The following is a 16,518-nucleotide window of genomic DNA, read 5'->3' as shown; positions in this document are numbered from 1 at the left end:
AGTTTCAAAACGTCGCCGCACTTATAAGCTGCCCCAAACGGGCCCTAAGATTCCGTTTGGTGCAGTATATAATTGTGACACGTGTTTTGAAAATGTCGGCCCAACGTTTGTTTCCTGCATTGGTGCTGCGAATCTGAAAAACGAAGGTTCTTTCATATGCGTTTCTCGTTTATTTCCACCTGTGTTGTCGGTCTTCTCCCTCGCCTCTCCATTTTGATCGATGCTTTCAGACCCCCACATGCTGATCAAAGCTTCTCAGATCGAGAAGCGTGGTGGAAATTCGCTGCCAAGGACTTGTGCTCGAGCTAGATGAGGAGTCGAAGCCATTGATCTACTATTGCTGCCTAGCGTCGAGGTCTGGCTACGCAGTGAGCTTAGTGTTTGGAGCATGGTGCCCCTGTGGCGGAACAACAAAAGCACCGATTCTTCCGTTAGAATGGCAAGGATGCAAAAAATACTGTGCATTTGGGCAGAGAGGAGAAGGTTGCTTGACTTTATGATCTTATGTAATCAGGTTTAGTTTTATTAATTGTTCAATTACTTTTTATTAAATTCTTTTGATATTTTATTTTTTTCCTTTTAATGGGTACTGCTTGGATATACTTTGAATGTCCAATTTTTTCTGTGGTGTATTGTTGAATCTACTATCTGTCAAGACAGTTCTGTTACAAACAACATTACCTAACAAGAGAAGAATGATTATTTTTACACAAAACAACTGCTCGAAACAAACAATCAGTTTATTCGTATAAGGTATAGATCAACATCTTATCAGGATAAATCGTTTATCTGAATAATTTGAATAAGCCGCAGCCGCCCCCAAACAAACCCTAAATATCTGTTCTTTGTGCCGCTCCATTTCACTTTCCAAACAATCAGTTTATTGGTATAAGCTATAGATCAACAACTTATGAGGATAAATCGTTCATCAGAATAATTTGAATAAACTGCCGCTCCATATCTCTTTCCCAACAATTAAAAAGAAAAATTTAGATTGGTTCGATGAAATTTAAATCCCATCCAGCCAACCAACCGAATGCTCAGCCCTAGCCCTGCGTTGTGCATTGGCGCGGCTCCAGTCGCGAAGCTGACACCAGCAATGATGGCGGCCGCGACGACGGTGTTATGCTACTCTCGACTCCTCGTCTCTCCGCCGTTCGCTCCAACTCTTCTTCTCTCTAGCCGTCCTCCTCCTCCTCTTATGTTTTACTCCACGCCGTCGTCTAGAGTTTTTCACTGCCACCGGAACTCCGTGCCCCCTTGCTTGATCACGCGAGTTGACGAGTGCATCACTGAGGGCTTCTGGGAAGAACCCGAAGACGGATTTGGAAGCGCAGGAGATGAATCCGAGGATGAGGAGATTGGTAAGGAACAAAAGGAGACTTCGTGCAGTGGTGGTAGCAATGCCGACCATTTCAAATCCGACTACGACCGGCTCGTTAAAGGTTCCATTCTTCATACTTTTGTGGATTATTTTATTTCCATTGAAATGTGAATTGGAAAAATGGATCTTTCCTCTGTGTTTTTTATTGAAACTTGAAATTTTTCGCCTGGTGTAGTTTCCTTTAATGATAAAATTCGGTCATTAAAATTCTGTTCTTCACAGTCATTCCCACTTGGAACCAATAAATGTTCTATGTTTGCCACATTACTGATGTATATTTGTAACTCCATGAATAGATGTTATAGAGTTTGCCACATTACTGATTTGTGACATTTCTGTGATGAATATAAGCTGCTGTGTATAGTATTTTCAATCATAAATACTTGAGTATTAATAGGATATTGTTTACATCAGTAATCTTATATGTTCATGTTCTCCCACATTACTAAAAGCGCAAGTTTCGATTTCTCTCATAATTTATTGATGTACTGCCGTTTCTCAAATAGTTACAACGGTGCAAGACCAGAAATTTTGATTATGTATCTGTTCTGGAAATATTTTAGGCGCATTTACATACATACCACCCAATTTTTATGTCCGTACATATCTAAAGCTTAACTTTTGTTTTTACAATTTTACCACCCAAATCTTAAATATCACATAACAAATACCATTATTTTAAACTTTAAAAAGTGAACACATTTTCATGCGTGGATAAGGTGCTATTTATGTAAAAAATGAAGTTTAGGTGATAGATATGTAAATACATAAGAATTGAATGTTATGCATGTTAATCGTGCATATTTTTTTGAGACAACATAAGCAAGTTTGCAAATGCAGGATGCTACTGGCACAGTAATAGTTCTATAAAGTTTGAACATACCTCAGAAACTACTTGGCAGTTTTTTTCTTTTTTCGCTCTTTCTTCTTGTGCATGCTCTATTAGATAAATTGTTTTGATTTTGGTTCTTTAGAGGTGGAGCAGCTGCTGGAGCCAGAAGAAAGAGACATTTTGCAGCAGAACGAAGTCCCTGATATTAGCAAAATCTCAACTGTTAAGTATTTTTAGCCAATGAATTTGTATTAATTTTATTCTGATGCTTTACTGAATGATTTACACAGGCTGAACTTGATTGCTTAAAATTTTATAATGAAAAATGATAGCAAAATATTATATATATATATATATATATATATATATATATATAGTTGGGGCATTTACATGCATGCATATGGCCAAATTCTTATGTATTTACATATCAACCACCTCTACTTTAATTTTTATATCTATACCACCCAAACCTTTCATATCACATAAAAAATACCACTATTTTAATTTTTTAAAAACTTAAGCACACAATTTCATGCTTAGTTAAAGTGGAATTTATGTAAAAATTGAATTTTCGGTGTTAGATATGGTAACGCATAAGAATTAAGTGGTATGCATTTGAATCTTCCTATATTTTTTTATAAAAACCTTAATAAATAAATCTAGTCGGAGTGGTTCCTTAATATCATAAACTTTAATTCTTCTAACTCTTAAATTTTCTACCTAGTGCAGAAGAAATGGAACCTATTTCATTCACTAGGATTGTCGCTTCAGATACATTTGATGGACAAACTTCTCGAACTCGGTTGGGATATTGATTCTGCTGATAAGGTTTGTCCTTTGACCTTTAGTTAATCCTCTGACTGATTATTATAAGTTTTTATTTTAAGAAAGACTGAACTGTATGTAGGTTTGTTGTACAGGATGGCTATACTGCTCTTCACAAGACAGTGATGGGAAAAAAGGAGGCTGTTATCAGCCATCTTTTAAGAAAAGGTGCAAATCCTCTTATTAGGGACCGGGTAATGATTTAAGAATCTTAATTTTGAAAAAAGCTTAATAAATACATTGTTTTAAATGTTATAATAATATGCTTATCTATTTCCATTTTTTGATCAGAATGGTGCCACTGCTTTGCATTATGCAGTTCAAGCTGGTGCTATGCAAACTGTGAAGTTGCTGATCAAGCACAAGGTGGATGTCAATGTTGCTGATAATGTGGGTTGCCCAATATTTAATTATTTTTTATTTATGTAGGAATTTGATGCATGTTAAAACATAATCATAAGGAATTGATGATTACAGGATGGCTGGACACCGCTCCATATTTCTATGCAGAGTAGATCCAGGGATATTGCAAAAGTTTTATTAGTTAATGGTGCTGATAAATCAAGAAGAAACAAGGTATTATTTGCAGTATTTACTTTTTTATCCATGACATTTACTTATTTTATTTATTTTTATTGATGAAGATTGGCAAATCTTGATTTAGAGGCAAATAAATCATGACTTGTAATTTGTTCTAGTTTATATTTTTTGAAAAGGACGAGGGATTTGACTATACTGGTGAAAGCTTCATGGTTTGCACTTTTTGGATGGTTAAATCACACTATTTGTGTTCATTTTAGTTTTCTAATAACTATTAGTATGCTATATTTGCTTATTAAAAAGTTTTGCTCATGATATGGTTTAAACCTTATTTTGATCAGCTCCTTTCACGCCGCTCGGTCGCCAGCTTATTAAATTGTCTGGAGCCCTATTCATAGTGGGTGAACTAAATGCTCATTGTGGGTTCAAATTTATGAAAAAAATTTATTGAAATTGAAAGAAAGGATTATATTCTTTCCAGGTTTTGATTGTGAAGATTTCAGTATTATTAACTTGCCAACATCATGGCCTCTTTTAGTCCTATAGTGTAGTTGGTCATGCATTATTACCATGGATATTACAGTCAACACCACATTTTGTTCGTTACCAAAAGTCAATAAACATTTATCATATCACCAATCAAACTTCATATCACAATCATGTATCGGCGGCTTTGAATATTTTTTCTATTTTGTTTGGTTTTCTATCAAAATTTTAAATTTAAAGTTATTATTAAATATGTTTTAATTATCTTGAAATTTGACCTTATTTAGCTCCTTAGTTAAAGATATTATTTTTTTTATTCTTGTAAAAATTTATTAAAGAGTACATTAGATCTTAACGATGTCGTAATTATTTGTGAAAAGACCCGAATTCAACGATAAATTTAACCAACAAATTCTCTCACAAAACTTCCCCTCTTTTTTATCCCCATCGTCGACATTGTTAACATTGCCAACCAGTAGACATTAGATACCATACCAACCATGTACTTTAACAACATTGTAGAAATTATAGCAAACGATATACATACCATAGAACATGTCTAGTGTTTATTCAAGCACTTATAAGGGAGAAACAATAAACTATAGTGTTATTTTAAAGCTATCAAGTTCTCCACCCACATTTTTGTATGATGTATAGTGGAGGAAAACATCAAAGAGGTAAATCTTTCTACAACAAGAAAACTCAATTCAGAGATTGGTCTACTCATCAAATTTATATCATGATTTTATGGTGATTAGGGGTTGTTCAAGCAAACTCATATGCTGAGAATTCTACCTAATGCATAATGTTGAGGGTTCATAGAAAAAGTAGTGCGATATGAGGCGAGACTCCGGATAATCTATGCAGGAATAAACCACAAATAAATATTTTAAATATCAAATAATTAATGTACTCGGAACAATTTTTTTTAAATAAAATTGTTTATATTTAATCGATGATCTCAACCAGACCACCAGAGTGAAATCCTCACTTGAATGGATCATATTTGTTGAATTCTAATGGTCTTCTTTTTTTGTGGAGACTGTTGACTAGTGATTTTCATGACATTATTGAGATCAAAGGTGGTGTTAGCAAGGATCCATAGACAATCAGATCATCAATCGCACTTCATATAAAGGGTGATCACACCTTGAAAAATAGACAATCATATCAAATTTAAATCGCATCAGAATAAAGATGATCTTAAATTTCCAAGTTTATTTCAGATAAATCTAGATTTGAAGTTTAAACTATAGATTGAGATATTTGATAATTATCATTAAATTTGAACTTGCCTAATTTATTATTTATTGACAAGATTTTTTCCCCTTGTGGAGTTTGTTTTTGATGGATTAGATTCTATCTTTGTTATAATCATAGGCAGTGTTTGGCCGCAACTTGAATTTATGTTCAACTGGATGATCAAATCCAGTGAAATCGGATTTATCTAACCTTCTGTGGACCTCGCGAGCGACGATGCGTGACATCCCGTAAATTCGCCTCGCAGTGGGATTTAATAAATCCGGATTTGCGCTGTAAAATAAACAGAACAAGGAGAATTCGACAGAACGCGGAAGATTTTGAATTAATGGAGCGTTGAATTAAATTTTTGCTTTTTTTTTAATGTTTGGCGGGATTTAAGTTAAATCCATGGCTAAATCCAGTTACTACTAAACACCCCCTTACTTTACAAGGTTGAATTCTGCAGTGATGCTCTACAGCGCCGTTTTAAAGCCATACAATCCTCAAACAAAGCATTGTTTATGTTTTTCACTGTAGAAAAAAAATGCCTTAAACAAATTTATCTACAGCAAGGGAACTCAATTAAGATATAGGCGTATGCATCAACACCCCATCAAAAAGATCTGATTTTTATTCTATTTTATCTTCCAATATTGATTAATTTTTTAGTTTCATTGTGCATTTATCATAAATTATTAGAACTTTCTTTGGAAAAATTTTGTAGGATGGAATGACACCTCTCGATCTCAGCTTGTGCTATGGGAGGGACTTCAAGTCTTATGATCTGGCAAAGCTACTCAAACTTGTTCCTGCAGACAGAGATTTTTGAAAAGAGTTTGTGTATTTTTTCACTGCACTCTTGCGGCGAGATAAATCAAATTGTGTAAATTTATGTTTAGTTTCTGTTTTCTCATCTAACATAATTTTTGTGTAAAATTTATGTTCCTTTTAACAGTTTGAAAGTAAATAGGATTTGTTTATGGAAATATGTTTCATATTATTTTTTGAAGTCATTTCACTGTTTTATTTTATGTAATTTAGGCATTGAAGAGACGAGTTACGATAAAATGGTATATTTTCATTTGGACTGGCCATGTTGAGAAATGTAAACATTAGAATTAAAGAAAACACAACTTTTGAAGTTCTTGAAACAACTGTAGGACTTGAGTTAGTTGTCATATCTTAAAACTTTTTGAATCTTCATCTACTGGATCTAATTACTGATTCTTAAACTGACACAGGAAATAGAAAAAAATCTTTGCACTGTATTTGCGACAGAAGTGCTTTGTGCAAGTGAAGAAGGAAGAGTAATGCTTGAGATTCCAAATCAGGCATTCTCACTGCTATAGGAGGTTAGGCAGATAGGAGAGCTAAGATTAGAAGCTGTTAGGGAGAACTCTGATTTTAGATGATTTGAAATAGAAAAGATCAGATTGTAGAATCTCGAAGTCTCTTCCCGAGTCCTTGGCAAACCATACTCTTTCATTCTAGGGAGCTCTAAGAAGCAAGGCCTCAGTGAGATGAGCATAGGTTAGGTCAGCTATCAACAAAGTTAGGAGGCTGGAAAGAGTCAATACGGCTAACTTTCTTTTAGTGCGTTCTGATCTTTAAATTGTCTACCAACATCGTCGACATCCTAGGAGTGATTGCCCGACAGTCATATGACCTAACTGGTATCAAACTGAGTAGATTTCTTTCATAAATCACCCATTTCATTTTTACTCGACAATCATAAGACCTGACTGGTATCAAAAGATGTACCAGGAGAAGAAATGTAACTGAACGTCGTGTCAAGCACTTACTTAGGCCCCATCTACATTCTGCATCTCAAGTATGGATCATCTAATACATTTCCAGTAGCAATGTATTGCAGTTGTACTGAAAGTTTCATCCCCAATCTAATTACAAAGTTATTAGCATCATATATTGCCAACCAATCACGTCATCGAATCTCTAAACTCCCATCCTCTATCAGAACTCCCATATACTCATCTCCATAAAACATGTCCGCCCGTATAAACCAAGTCTAACTCTTATGCATAGTCAAACCCCACTCCACGGTTTTGAAGCAACCTTCTAGAGCTAAACTAATAGATATGTAGAGCTAACCACTAACATGGGGATACCTACAGGTATGATTACATTTCAATGGCAAGGGAGGCGCTTAGCGAATTACGCTATGGGACAACAGCAAAGCGGAAGAATAGCTAATAACACCTTAAGCCGCTTCCATGGACTGAATAGGTCAGCGGAGTTTGAATTTGAGATATGAAGAGGAAGCACATTGTTTCGGTGCTTCACACCTACTTCGCCCAACAGTGGGAACAAAATTATTTTTATCATTACTCATCTTTACAAATAATTTGGGTAGCAGAGGGCTAAGTATAATGAATTTTCCTTTTAGCATATCTTTTAAATATAAATAATTTGGGTAGCAGAGGGCTAAGTATAATGAACATGTTATAACAATATTATAATTTATAATTCTTTTGATATGCAATATAATTCGCCTGCCATTATTCTATAGAATCAAAATTGGCAAAAGACTAATGCGGCCTGTCAAGAAGGAGCATGCTATAACATAAATGATCATGCTTTTTTCTTTCATGAAACTTGAGATTTAATTCACTTGACATGCATAAGCTAAGATTACTATAATTTTTAATTGCAGCATTTAAATAGATCAAACACAATTCTAATGTATTTGCATCTCCAACGCCTAATTTTTTTTGTATTTATATGTATAATACTGAGAATTTTAATATTACATTAAAAATATCACAATTATTAATTTTAAAATTGAGATGTGTCTTTTCATTTATAAATTTATGACATCAAAATATTATATATATAAACATCAAATTTCCGCAACTAGAAAACTGTCACCGCACCTAACACTAGTGGGAAAACATAAATTTCAACAGCAAACTTTTGAAAAAACTGTCAAAACGCAGTTTACCTAAACAAACAAAACTACAGCGTGATGTCGCACTACCGCCCCAAACAGACCTTTAATTTGAAAAATTTGACTAACTTGGTATTCTGACTTACCATAAATTTTAATGGCCCAACAATGGATACAGTTCTTTAATAATATTTTTGCGAGGGAATAGCTCTCCATTGCAAGGGTTTATACGATTCATACAACGTAAAAATTCAACCATTTAAAAACATTTGAACCAAATAAAGAAATTGAGAAATGATATCACACAGACCAATTCAATCCAGCCCGAGCGAGTTCAACTGATTCATCCCCCAAAAAACAAATATCTTAATGCTAAAGCTAAAATATATACAGAAATGACAGAAGACTGCATATAATAAAACAAAACATTTACAAGTTCCTTTCATGAGGTTCCAGCCAAGGAAATCCAAGCAATTCAAACACCTCCTTCTCAGTATTGCAGCTCACACTTGTGCTGGATCTCATCCCCTGAAAGCCAGAACCAAGTTTATGGTAACTAAAAAAAATGCAGAAAGTCATCATGAAAAAAAGCAGAAGAGGCATTTACGTAGATGCCACCCAATTCTTATGTATTTACATACCTAACACCTAAACTTTTTACATTCATACCACCCAAACATCTCATATTACATAAAAATTATCATCACTTTAACGTTTAAAAAGTGAAATAAACTTATTTCATGCATGGCTAAGGTGGTATGTATGCAAAAAGTTAAGTGTAGGTGCTAGATATGTCAAGTATATAGGATTTGAGTGGTATGTATGAGAATCTTCCAAATAAGAGATGAGAAGTGTCAGGTCTTGAAGAATTACTTGCTTTCCAGACATGGATCGAGTAGCTAAGAACAGCCCGGTATCATCAAGCCTATATCCTTTGGATTCAGCCAGTAACCTCAACCTGTAGTAAATTTACGAGGACTCTTTGCAGTGAATCCAATTTAGCTTCAGAGAAATGAGGTTATTATGGAATTTGGCCGAGGAAATCAAGCAAAAAAAATTAAGCTTGGGCTAGCCTAATTCATAAGGGCTAAGACAGTTACATGGAACCTTGATAAGTCATGCCTAAGACAAATTAATGCACAAAATTCAATTGGGTCTAATTGTAAGCTCATTTTTTTCACAATTTCCCTCCAATAGCCTCATATAGGGGGCCACTGAGCTACCATCGAACAATGGTAGATTTGGTCAGAACATAGGTGGGCTGTGTCACTTCACTATGTTAGGCTTCTATTAGGAATATGATAAAAAATTACACAAATAATTACAATACAACAACAACAACAACAACAACAACAAACCTTTATCCCACTAAGCGGGGTCGGCTACATGAATCATTTTTCTCAATTGCGTCCTATTGAGTGTCATATTTTCATTTAATTCTAATAAATTAAGATCATTTTTATACAATATGTCCAAGTTTTTCAAGGTCTACCCCTGTCTTTCTTAACATAAGTCGAATCTAGAACATCTACTCTCCTAATCTGATCATCAGATGGTCGACGTTTAACATGATCAAATCATCTAAGTTGACTCTCTCTAATTTTGTCTGCCACTAGAGCTACACCAACCCTATCATGGATATATTTGTTTCGCATTTTGTCTCAAAAGTATAAAGCCACTCATCCACCCAAGCATTCTCATCTCGGTAATACTTAACTTAGTTTTATGCTTCTTCCTTAAAGGCCAACATTTCAGCGCCATAGAGCATTGTAGGTCTCACCGCCCTCTTAAAAAATTTTCCTTTCAGTCTTAGCGGTACTTTTCTATCACACAAAAGGCTTGAAGCATTCCTACACTTCAACCAACCAACTTGAAGGGATACAAGATCACTAAGGTCGTTCGTACAAATATACATCGACAAAACATTTGGTCATTCCCCTTTGATGGGTAGTACAGATAAGTTCACCAGAGATTCATTAGTTGAGAGAGAAAATATGAAAAATCAAATAGTTTTTGCATACATATTTTAGAATCAATAGTATTATGATAGTTTTATGTTATTACTTCAAAGTTGTTATTATGTAGGGATACACAAAATAGCAGATTTTTCATTAAAAGATTTCTTCTAGAAATAAAACCATCTTTAATCAAGTTCTAACATCCCAAATGTAGAATTATTCTATGTGTAGTCCCACTTTAGACTCAGTATTGCATCATCTTATAACAAAATGCTAAAAAACACAACGTTGTTAATTATTAAGGTAATAAAATGAAAAAAACATGATGACAACTTGTCAACCCAGGCATGTTATAACTCTTAAAAGTCCAAGGAAAGATGATATTATGACTATTTGCAATTAATCACATGCAAACAAAGAGCAAAAATGACAATTGATTACTAATGTGGCACCATACCTTCTATTTAGCACATCATTGCCCGTCCATGCTATCAGTCCAAAAGCATATATGCTCTTTGGATATACCTGCAAATTGTTACTTTATACTCTTATATAGTTCGAGCTACAAATATTTAGAAAGTCAATTGAAAAAAGAAAACCAACAACGGATAAAAATATCATATTATCAAACAAGGATCATCCGTACATCTATAAGTTGTCTTTTTCTTAGGTTTTCAACTCTCTTAAAGTTCAAAGCTTCACAGCTGAATTATGGAGCTTAAAATATGCACAAATGGCACTAAATTAAGTATTCACAAAATAAAATGGGGCCAGAAGCTTTTTCCATTTAGCCTCTATTTAAGAGAGGCTGCAAATCTTTAACATTTCTAGCAACATGTTTATCAATTATCCTTTAAAAGACCTCAAATTAACATCTCAAGCAACATGCAAATCAGAGGCTTACTTAGCGCATGGGGACAACTACAACAGTTGTAAAAGACCTCAATTTTGGAATTGCAAAGACTAATGACTTGAATATGGGACTCTAGAATATGATAAGATCAACTAAACATTGTTCCAGATCCTAGCAATTATGTTATAAAAGTTATAAATTTGACTAACAGAGGATTTGACTCTTCATAAGAAGGGTATAACTATGATGTTCTCATCATATTTTCTTCTTCTTGCCCAATTAGATTTTAAAATTTACTCAAATATAGAATTGAACCGGCCTAACAAGGGGATTTATGAGAGGATATTAACAGTGATACTATTTTTCATGTACCTCTTAAAATATCACAGTTGTTGAGAATGTCGCTATGGCTATATCATTAGTCACTCTATGGATGCACAAGTATTTCGTTAATGAAAGACTTTGCTTTGACATGGTTGGTTCAGTCAATGTTTGAAATCCAAAAGGACTTTGATTTGGGAACTTATCATGTATAAATATAAGCATCATTTCAAATCATTCATGCCATTTAAAATTTATTGATGAGTTCAAAGTTAACTTTGGTTTGGATGAGAAAATTTTTATGATTCGCTTTCAATAGATATACATATACATATACATATACATATACATATACATATACATATACATATACATATACATATACATATACATATACATATACATATACATATACATATACATATACATATACATATACATATACATATACATATACATATACATATACATATACATATACATATACATATACATATACATATACATATACATATACATATACATATACATATACATATACATATACATATACATATACATATACATAGTATGTATATATATATATATACATATCTATATATATATATATATATATGTATGTATATATATATATATATGTATATATACATATCTATATATATAGATAGATATATATATATGTATAAGACCCCTTAGGTCAAAAGTTTGAATCCCTCCTGGCACAGTTGGCCTTAAGGAGGTGGTGCTCGAATTGTCCAGCTCGTATAATAACCTCTAATCATTTATATATATAAATGATTAGAGACTATTATACGAGCCTCCAGCTATCCCTAATGTGCCTAATAATTCGAGTATATATATATTGTTGAAATTCAGAATAATGTGGAATCAAGCGGAATACAGAATGGTTTCATTGATATGAAATAAATAACCCTTACAAGAATCCAAGAATAGGAAAGATAATAAAAAGAACTAAAATGAAAAGGAAAGTAAATAGGAAAGCCTAAAATAGGAAAGTAAATAACTCTTAATATAAGGAAGTAAATATATAATAAGAAAAAAAATAACTCCTTAATCCAAGGGAATAATGTATTCCTCATAATTTCTCACAGGAATAAATTATTTCATAGTTTAACTCCTAACATTTCCCCTAGAGTTTAAATATGGTTAAAAACCATGTTCAACTTGGATTTGAAAACTCCAAACAATGGGCGAAGAAAATCCTCAGAGGTAGAACTTAACGCCTTTATCCCATACAACGATTGTCTACACGTAATGTTGCAGGGGAGTTTGCAGGGAAATAGACAACAGCGGATAGACAGAAATCTCCTACAGGTAATGTTGCAGGGGAGTTTGTAGGGAAGAAGATAGCTGTGACTGTCATTGACTGCAGTTCATGTAGTGTCTGTAGGTAGACGAAAGACTCCTACAAGTGATGCTGCAGGGGAGTTTGTAAAGAAGTAGACAACCAAAATAAAAAAAAAACTGCAGGGTATGGCCTGAAGAAAAAAGCTCAGGAGGTAGGCTTCGCTGCAAGAAAACGCTCCAAATGAGGATATGCTCCAGGAATAATTCAGGTGGAGGAGCTACTGCAGTGAAAGCTCCGAAGTAGGGCTTGATACAAGAAAAAGTTTTGGATGAGGGCTTGATGCGAGAAAGGGCTCCGAAAGAGGGCATGAGGCAAGAAGAATTCTAGTGAAGGGTCTGCTGCAGAAAAAACTCTGGAGGCAGGTCTGGTGCAAGAAAGATTTCGGACGAGGGCCTTATGTACGAAAAGGCTCTGGAGGAGGGCTTGTTGCAGGAAGAATTCCAGTGGAGGATCTGATGCAGGAAAAACTCCGGAAGAGGGTCTAATGCAGGAAAAAAGCTCCGAAGGAAAACCTGTAGAAAATCAGAGAAGTAGGACTGTTGAAAAATTGGAAGCCGGACTGCTCGAAATCAGAGAAGCCGAACTGCAGGAAACTAGGAAGCCGAACTGTTCAAAATATGGACAACCAGAGTAAATCAGGGAAGTAGAGCTGCTGCAGGGAACAAACGCAAAAAAAAAACAACAGGAAGAACCTCCAGTGAAAGTTGAACCTCAATTAAGTAGGAATGCATTGCAAGTAATTAATAATTGAAATTTAATGAATGAAAATTATTTGTGAGAAAAATTGAGCATTTTCTCTATTGATCCAAGTTTCATATAAATATTGCTCCAAGTTTGCATAGGATGTTTGCCTCTTCCTCCATTAATTTAGTATTGATGCATTACAATTCAACTAACTAGAAAAAAATCATACTTCAAAAGGTATTATAGGAAAAGTAGTTGAACCAAGGAACAAAAGGAAATATTTATTTATTTTCAACCCATTTTTTCTTATTTTTTGCCGAAATTTTCATTTCTTTATTAAATTAATTATATTGTATTTAATTATCACTCTAAGATAATATTAATTTTAACTTTAAATGTTATTACACATATGTATAGTCGATTCAAATCTTCTTATTGAGCATGTGAGCTATTGATGGTAAACCAATTAATTCCAAATCCACCACTTTTTCCTAACCATGACTTGTGAAAAAACAAATCATAACCAAATCATAATTTTTTGCAATATGCCCATCATACCAACATAAAATTAATTCATGAATTGCTGACATAATCTGTGCAATTTATGCATGGTGGCAGCATGGATATGCTTCTGAGCAAAACTCTCAAAAGCAATAATGTGTGCTATATCTCTTCCTTATGCATGCTACAAGAGTCACAGTGTTTCTTAAATGAGCTCCAAAAGCTCCATAAACATACCTTAAAATCAATGCGATGTCGTTGTTCTCGTCCAGGATATGTGCAAAGACCAAAGTAAGTATCAACCCCTGAATCGGTTCCCTGTGCATTAGATGAAACAAAATGATAAGTAATTCAATATTTTATAATAATAAAATTCTGGATAAATGATATATGTTGTAGACTATGATGATTGAATTATTAAATCATCATTTACACTTCTTAATTGTTTTGCATCTAACAAGCCATCCTAAGAAAGCTCCATCATAACAACTTGGCCCTAACCCTACTTATGGTTTCATCAAATTATAATATAACATGTAGATAAATTTACAAAAAAAAAAATAATAATAAAATAAAATAAAAATAGAATGACAAATGTCAGTTCAAATGAACCAATTATTTGTCAATGAGAGAGAGAGCGAGAGTGTGTGTGTGAGTGTGAGAGTGCTAGAAGTAATTGAGCCAAGAGGAAGGAGTGACTGAGCAACTGCGCAAATGATGAGAAGACTAGATTTCTTATTTTGAATAAAGGAGTGACTGAGCAACTGCGCAAATGATGAGAAGTAAGACTAGATTTCTTATTTTGAATGAAATTTTGTTTAAGATTTTATTTTTTATAATTTAATAAAAAGAACAAAACATAGATTTTATTTTGATTAACAAAAACAGCTTACTAGATGTTTTAAGACTCATCTTACACAAAGTATAAAGTTTAGGTATAATAGAGGCATAGATTATGATTGAAATTAGTGAAGGATAAATAGGGATGATTGGTCAGTTTGATTAAAGTTATTCATATTAAAAATAAATTTTATGTTAATTGTATATAAATATATATATCTGTGTGTGTGTGTCTTTGCCTGACTCATTGGTTGTTGCCTTTGGTGTAAGTCTCTCGGGTCGGAGGTTCAATCCCTGCGTAGGATCGAATTGCACACCTGTCTGGAAGGGGGTCCGCCCCTCGGTCACTTTGTAAATGATCAGCGATCAACCTTTTAAAGTAAAATAAAATTATATATATATATATATATATATATATATTATGGAAGCCCTGGGACAGATTATATTAGAATAAAAAAGGATACAAAGAAGTTGTATGAGAGGGCCCAATAGATGATACCCTACTCATATGATACATAATACAAAGATATCCCAACAAAAAGATGCAAAAGACAAAAAAAAAAAAAACATCCAAAAATAAGTGTCTATGGACGAGGCAATTTAGACATGCCTCTTCCTCTGATTCTTAGAGCAGATCCAGATAGCAAACTCTGAAGTGTTGTTTCATTGCCAACACTTCAGAGTTTCTATGGACGATGCCCTACTCATATGATACATGATACAAAGATATCCCAACAAAAAAAAAAAAAAAAAACATCCAAAAATAAGTGTCTATGGACGAGGCAATTTAGACATGCCTCTTCCTCTGATTCTTAGAGCAGATCCAGATAGCAAACTCTGAAGTGTTGTTTCATTGCCAACACTTCAGAGTTTCTATGGACGATGTCCTACTCATATGATACATGATACAAAGATATCCCAACAAAAAGACTAAAAAAAAACATGCAAAAACAAGTGTCTATGGACGAGGCAATTTAGACATGCCTCTTCCTCTGATTCTTAGAGCAGATCCAGATAGCAAACTCTGAAGTGTTGTTTCATTGCCAACACTTCAGAGTTTCTATGGACGATGCCCTACTCATATGATACATGATACAAAGATATCCCAACAAAAAAACTAAAAAAAAAACATGCAAAAACAAGTGTCTATGGACGAGGCAATTTAGACATGCTCTTCCTCTGGTTCTTGGAGCGGATCCAGATAACAAACTCTGAAGGGTTGTTCCATTGTCAAAAGTGACCAAGGTATCATCCATTAAGTTTCCAAGCTGAACAGTGTCCCCAGCCTTCTTCCTCTGCCGAGAAGTATAAACTTGTCATTCTTCTTCTGAAGACTGTTAAGTCTAATATGTACAAGGAAAGACAGTTGCAGCGATGAGTTCCTGAGTTTGTGTAGGACAGTCTTCCAAAACTTGGGAAACATCTGCCTTCTCAACAGGTAGTTCTACCAACTGATTAATTGCAGTAAGATGATTTTTTTTTCTCTAAATCTTCCTCATTAGTATTAGGAGACACATTTCCCGTCATCTGAATGTGAATGTTCGTTTCATCCCTATCTTCAATCACCTCATAGAGGGGAGCATGAGCACCCTCCACGGTAGGTAGAGCCTGAGAGGGTAGTATGCCCACTCTAGTAGAAAAAGGGGTAGTGACCGCGTCCTGTCTTCCAAGGGCAACCACCTGACTCTCCTCCAACAAACGACACTTATCAACATTTTCCGAAACAATATCAGTAGACAAACCATTTTGCATCGTATCCACCATGGGCACAGCAATAC

General features: G+C 34.1%; 2 protein-coding genes across 2 annotated transcripts in view; one reads left to right on the top strand and one right to left on the bottom strand.

Moving 5' to 3' along the window:
- The first annotated feature begins 989 nt into the window (after positions 1 to 989).
- LOC110024080 (ankyrin repeat domain-containing protein EMB506, chloroplastic-like) lies at positions 990 to 6,281 on the top strand. Its single transcript, XM_020723823.1, has 7 exons — positions 990 to 1,445; positions 2,359 to 2,438; positions 2,946 to 3,044; positions 3,137 to 3,235; positions 3,333 to 3,431; positions 3,519 to 3,617; positions 6,034 to 6,281. Exons 1-7 carry the CDS (start codon positions 1,037 to 1,039, stop codon positions 6,136 to 6,138), a joined length of 990 nt encoding a protein of 329 aa, XP_020579482.1. The 5' UTR covers positions 990 to 1,036; the 3' UTR covers positions 6,139 to 6,281.
- A 2,134-nt stretch (positions 6,282 to 8,415) lies between these two features.
- Positions 8,416 to 16,518, bottom strand: part of LOC110024086 (DNA polymerase lambda) — a 38,516-nt gene continuing 30,413 nt past the window's right edge. The window contains exons 10-13 of the mRNA XM_020723829.1: positions 14,138 to 14,218; positions 10,630 to 10,697; positions 9,088 to 9,172; positions 8,416 to 8,742 (exon numbers count right to left, since the gene is read on the bottom strand). Coding sequence (XP_020579488.1) covers positions 8,644 to 8,742; positions 9,088 to 9,172; positions 10,630 to 10,697; positions 14,138 to 14,218 — 333 coding nt within the window. The 3' untranslated portion in view covers positions 8,416 to 8,643. The remainder of the gene's footprint in view (positions 8,743 to 9,087; positions 9,173 to 10,629; positions 10,698 to 14,137; positions 14,219 to 16,518) is intronic.

Source organism: Phalaenopsis equestris, unplaced genomic scaffold, assembly GCF_001263595.1.
Source record: "Phalaenopsis equestris unplaced genomic scaffold, ASM126359v1 Scaffold000244, whole genome shotgun sequence".
NCBI lineage: Eukaryota > Viridiplantae > Streptophyta > Magnoliopsida > Asparagales > Orchidaceae > Phalaenopsis > Phalaenopsis equestris.
This window is presented reverse-complemented; position numbering and strand designations above follow the sequence as displayed.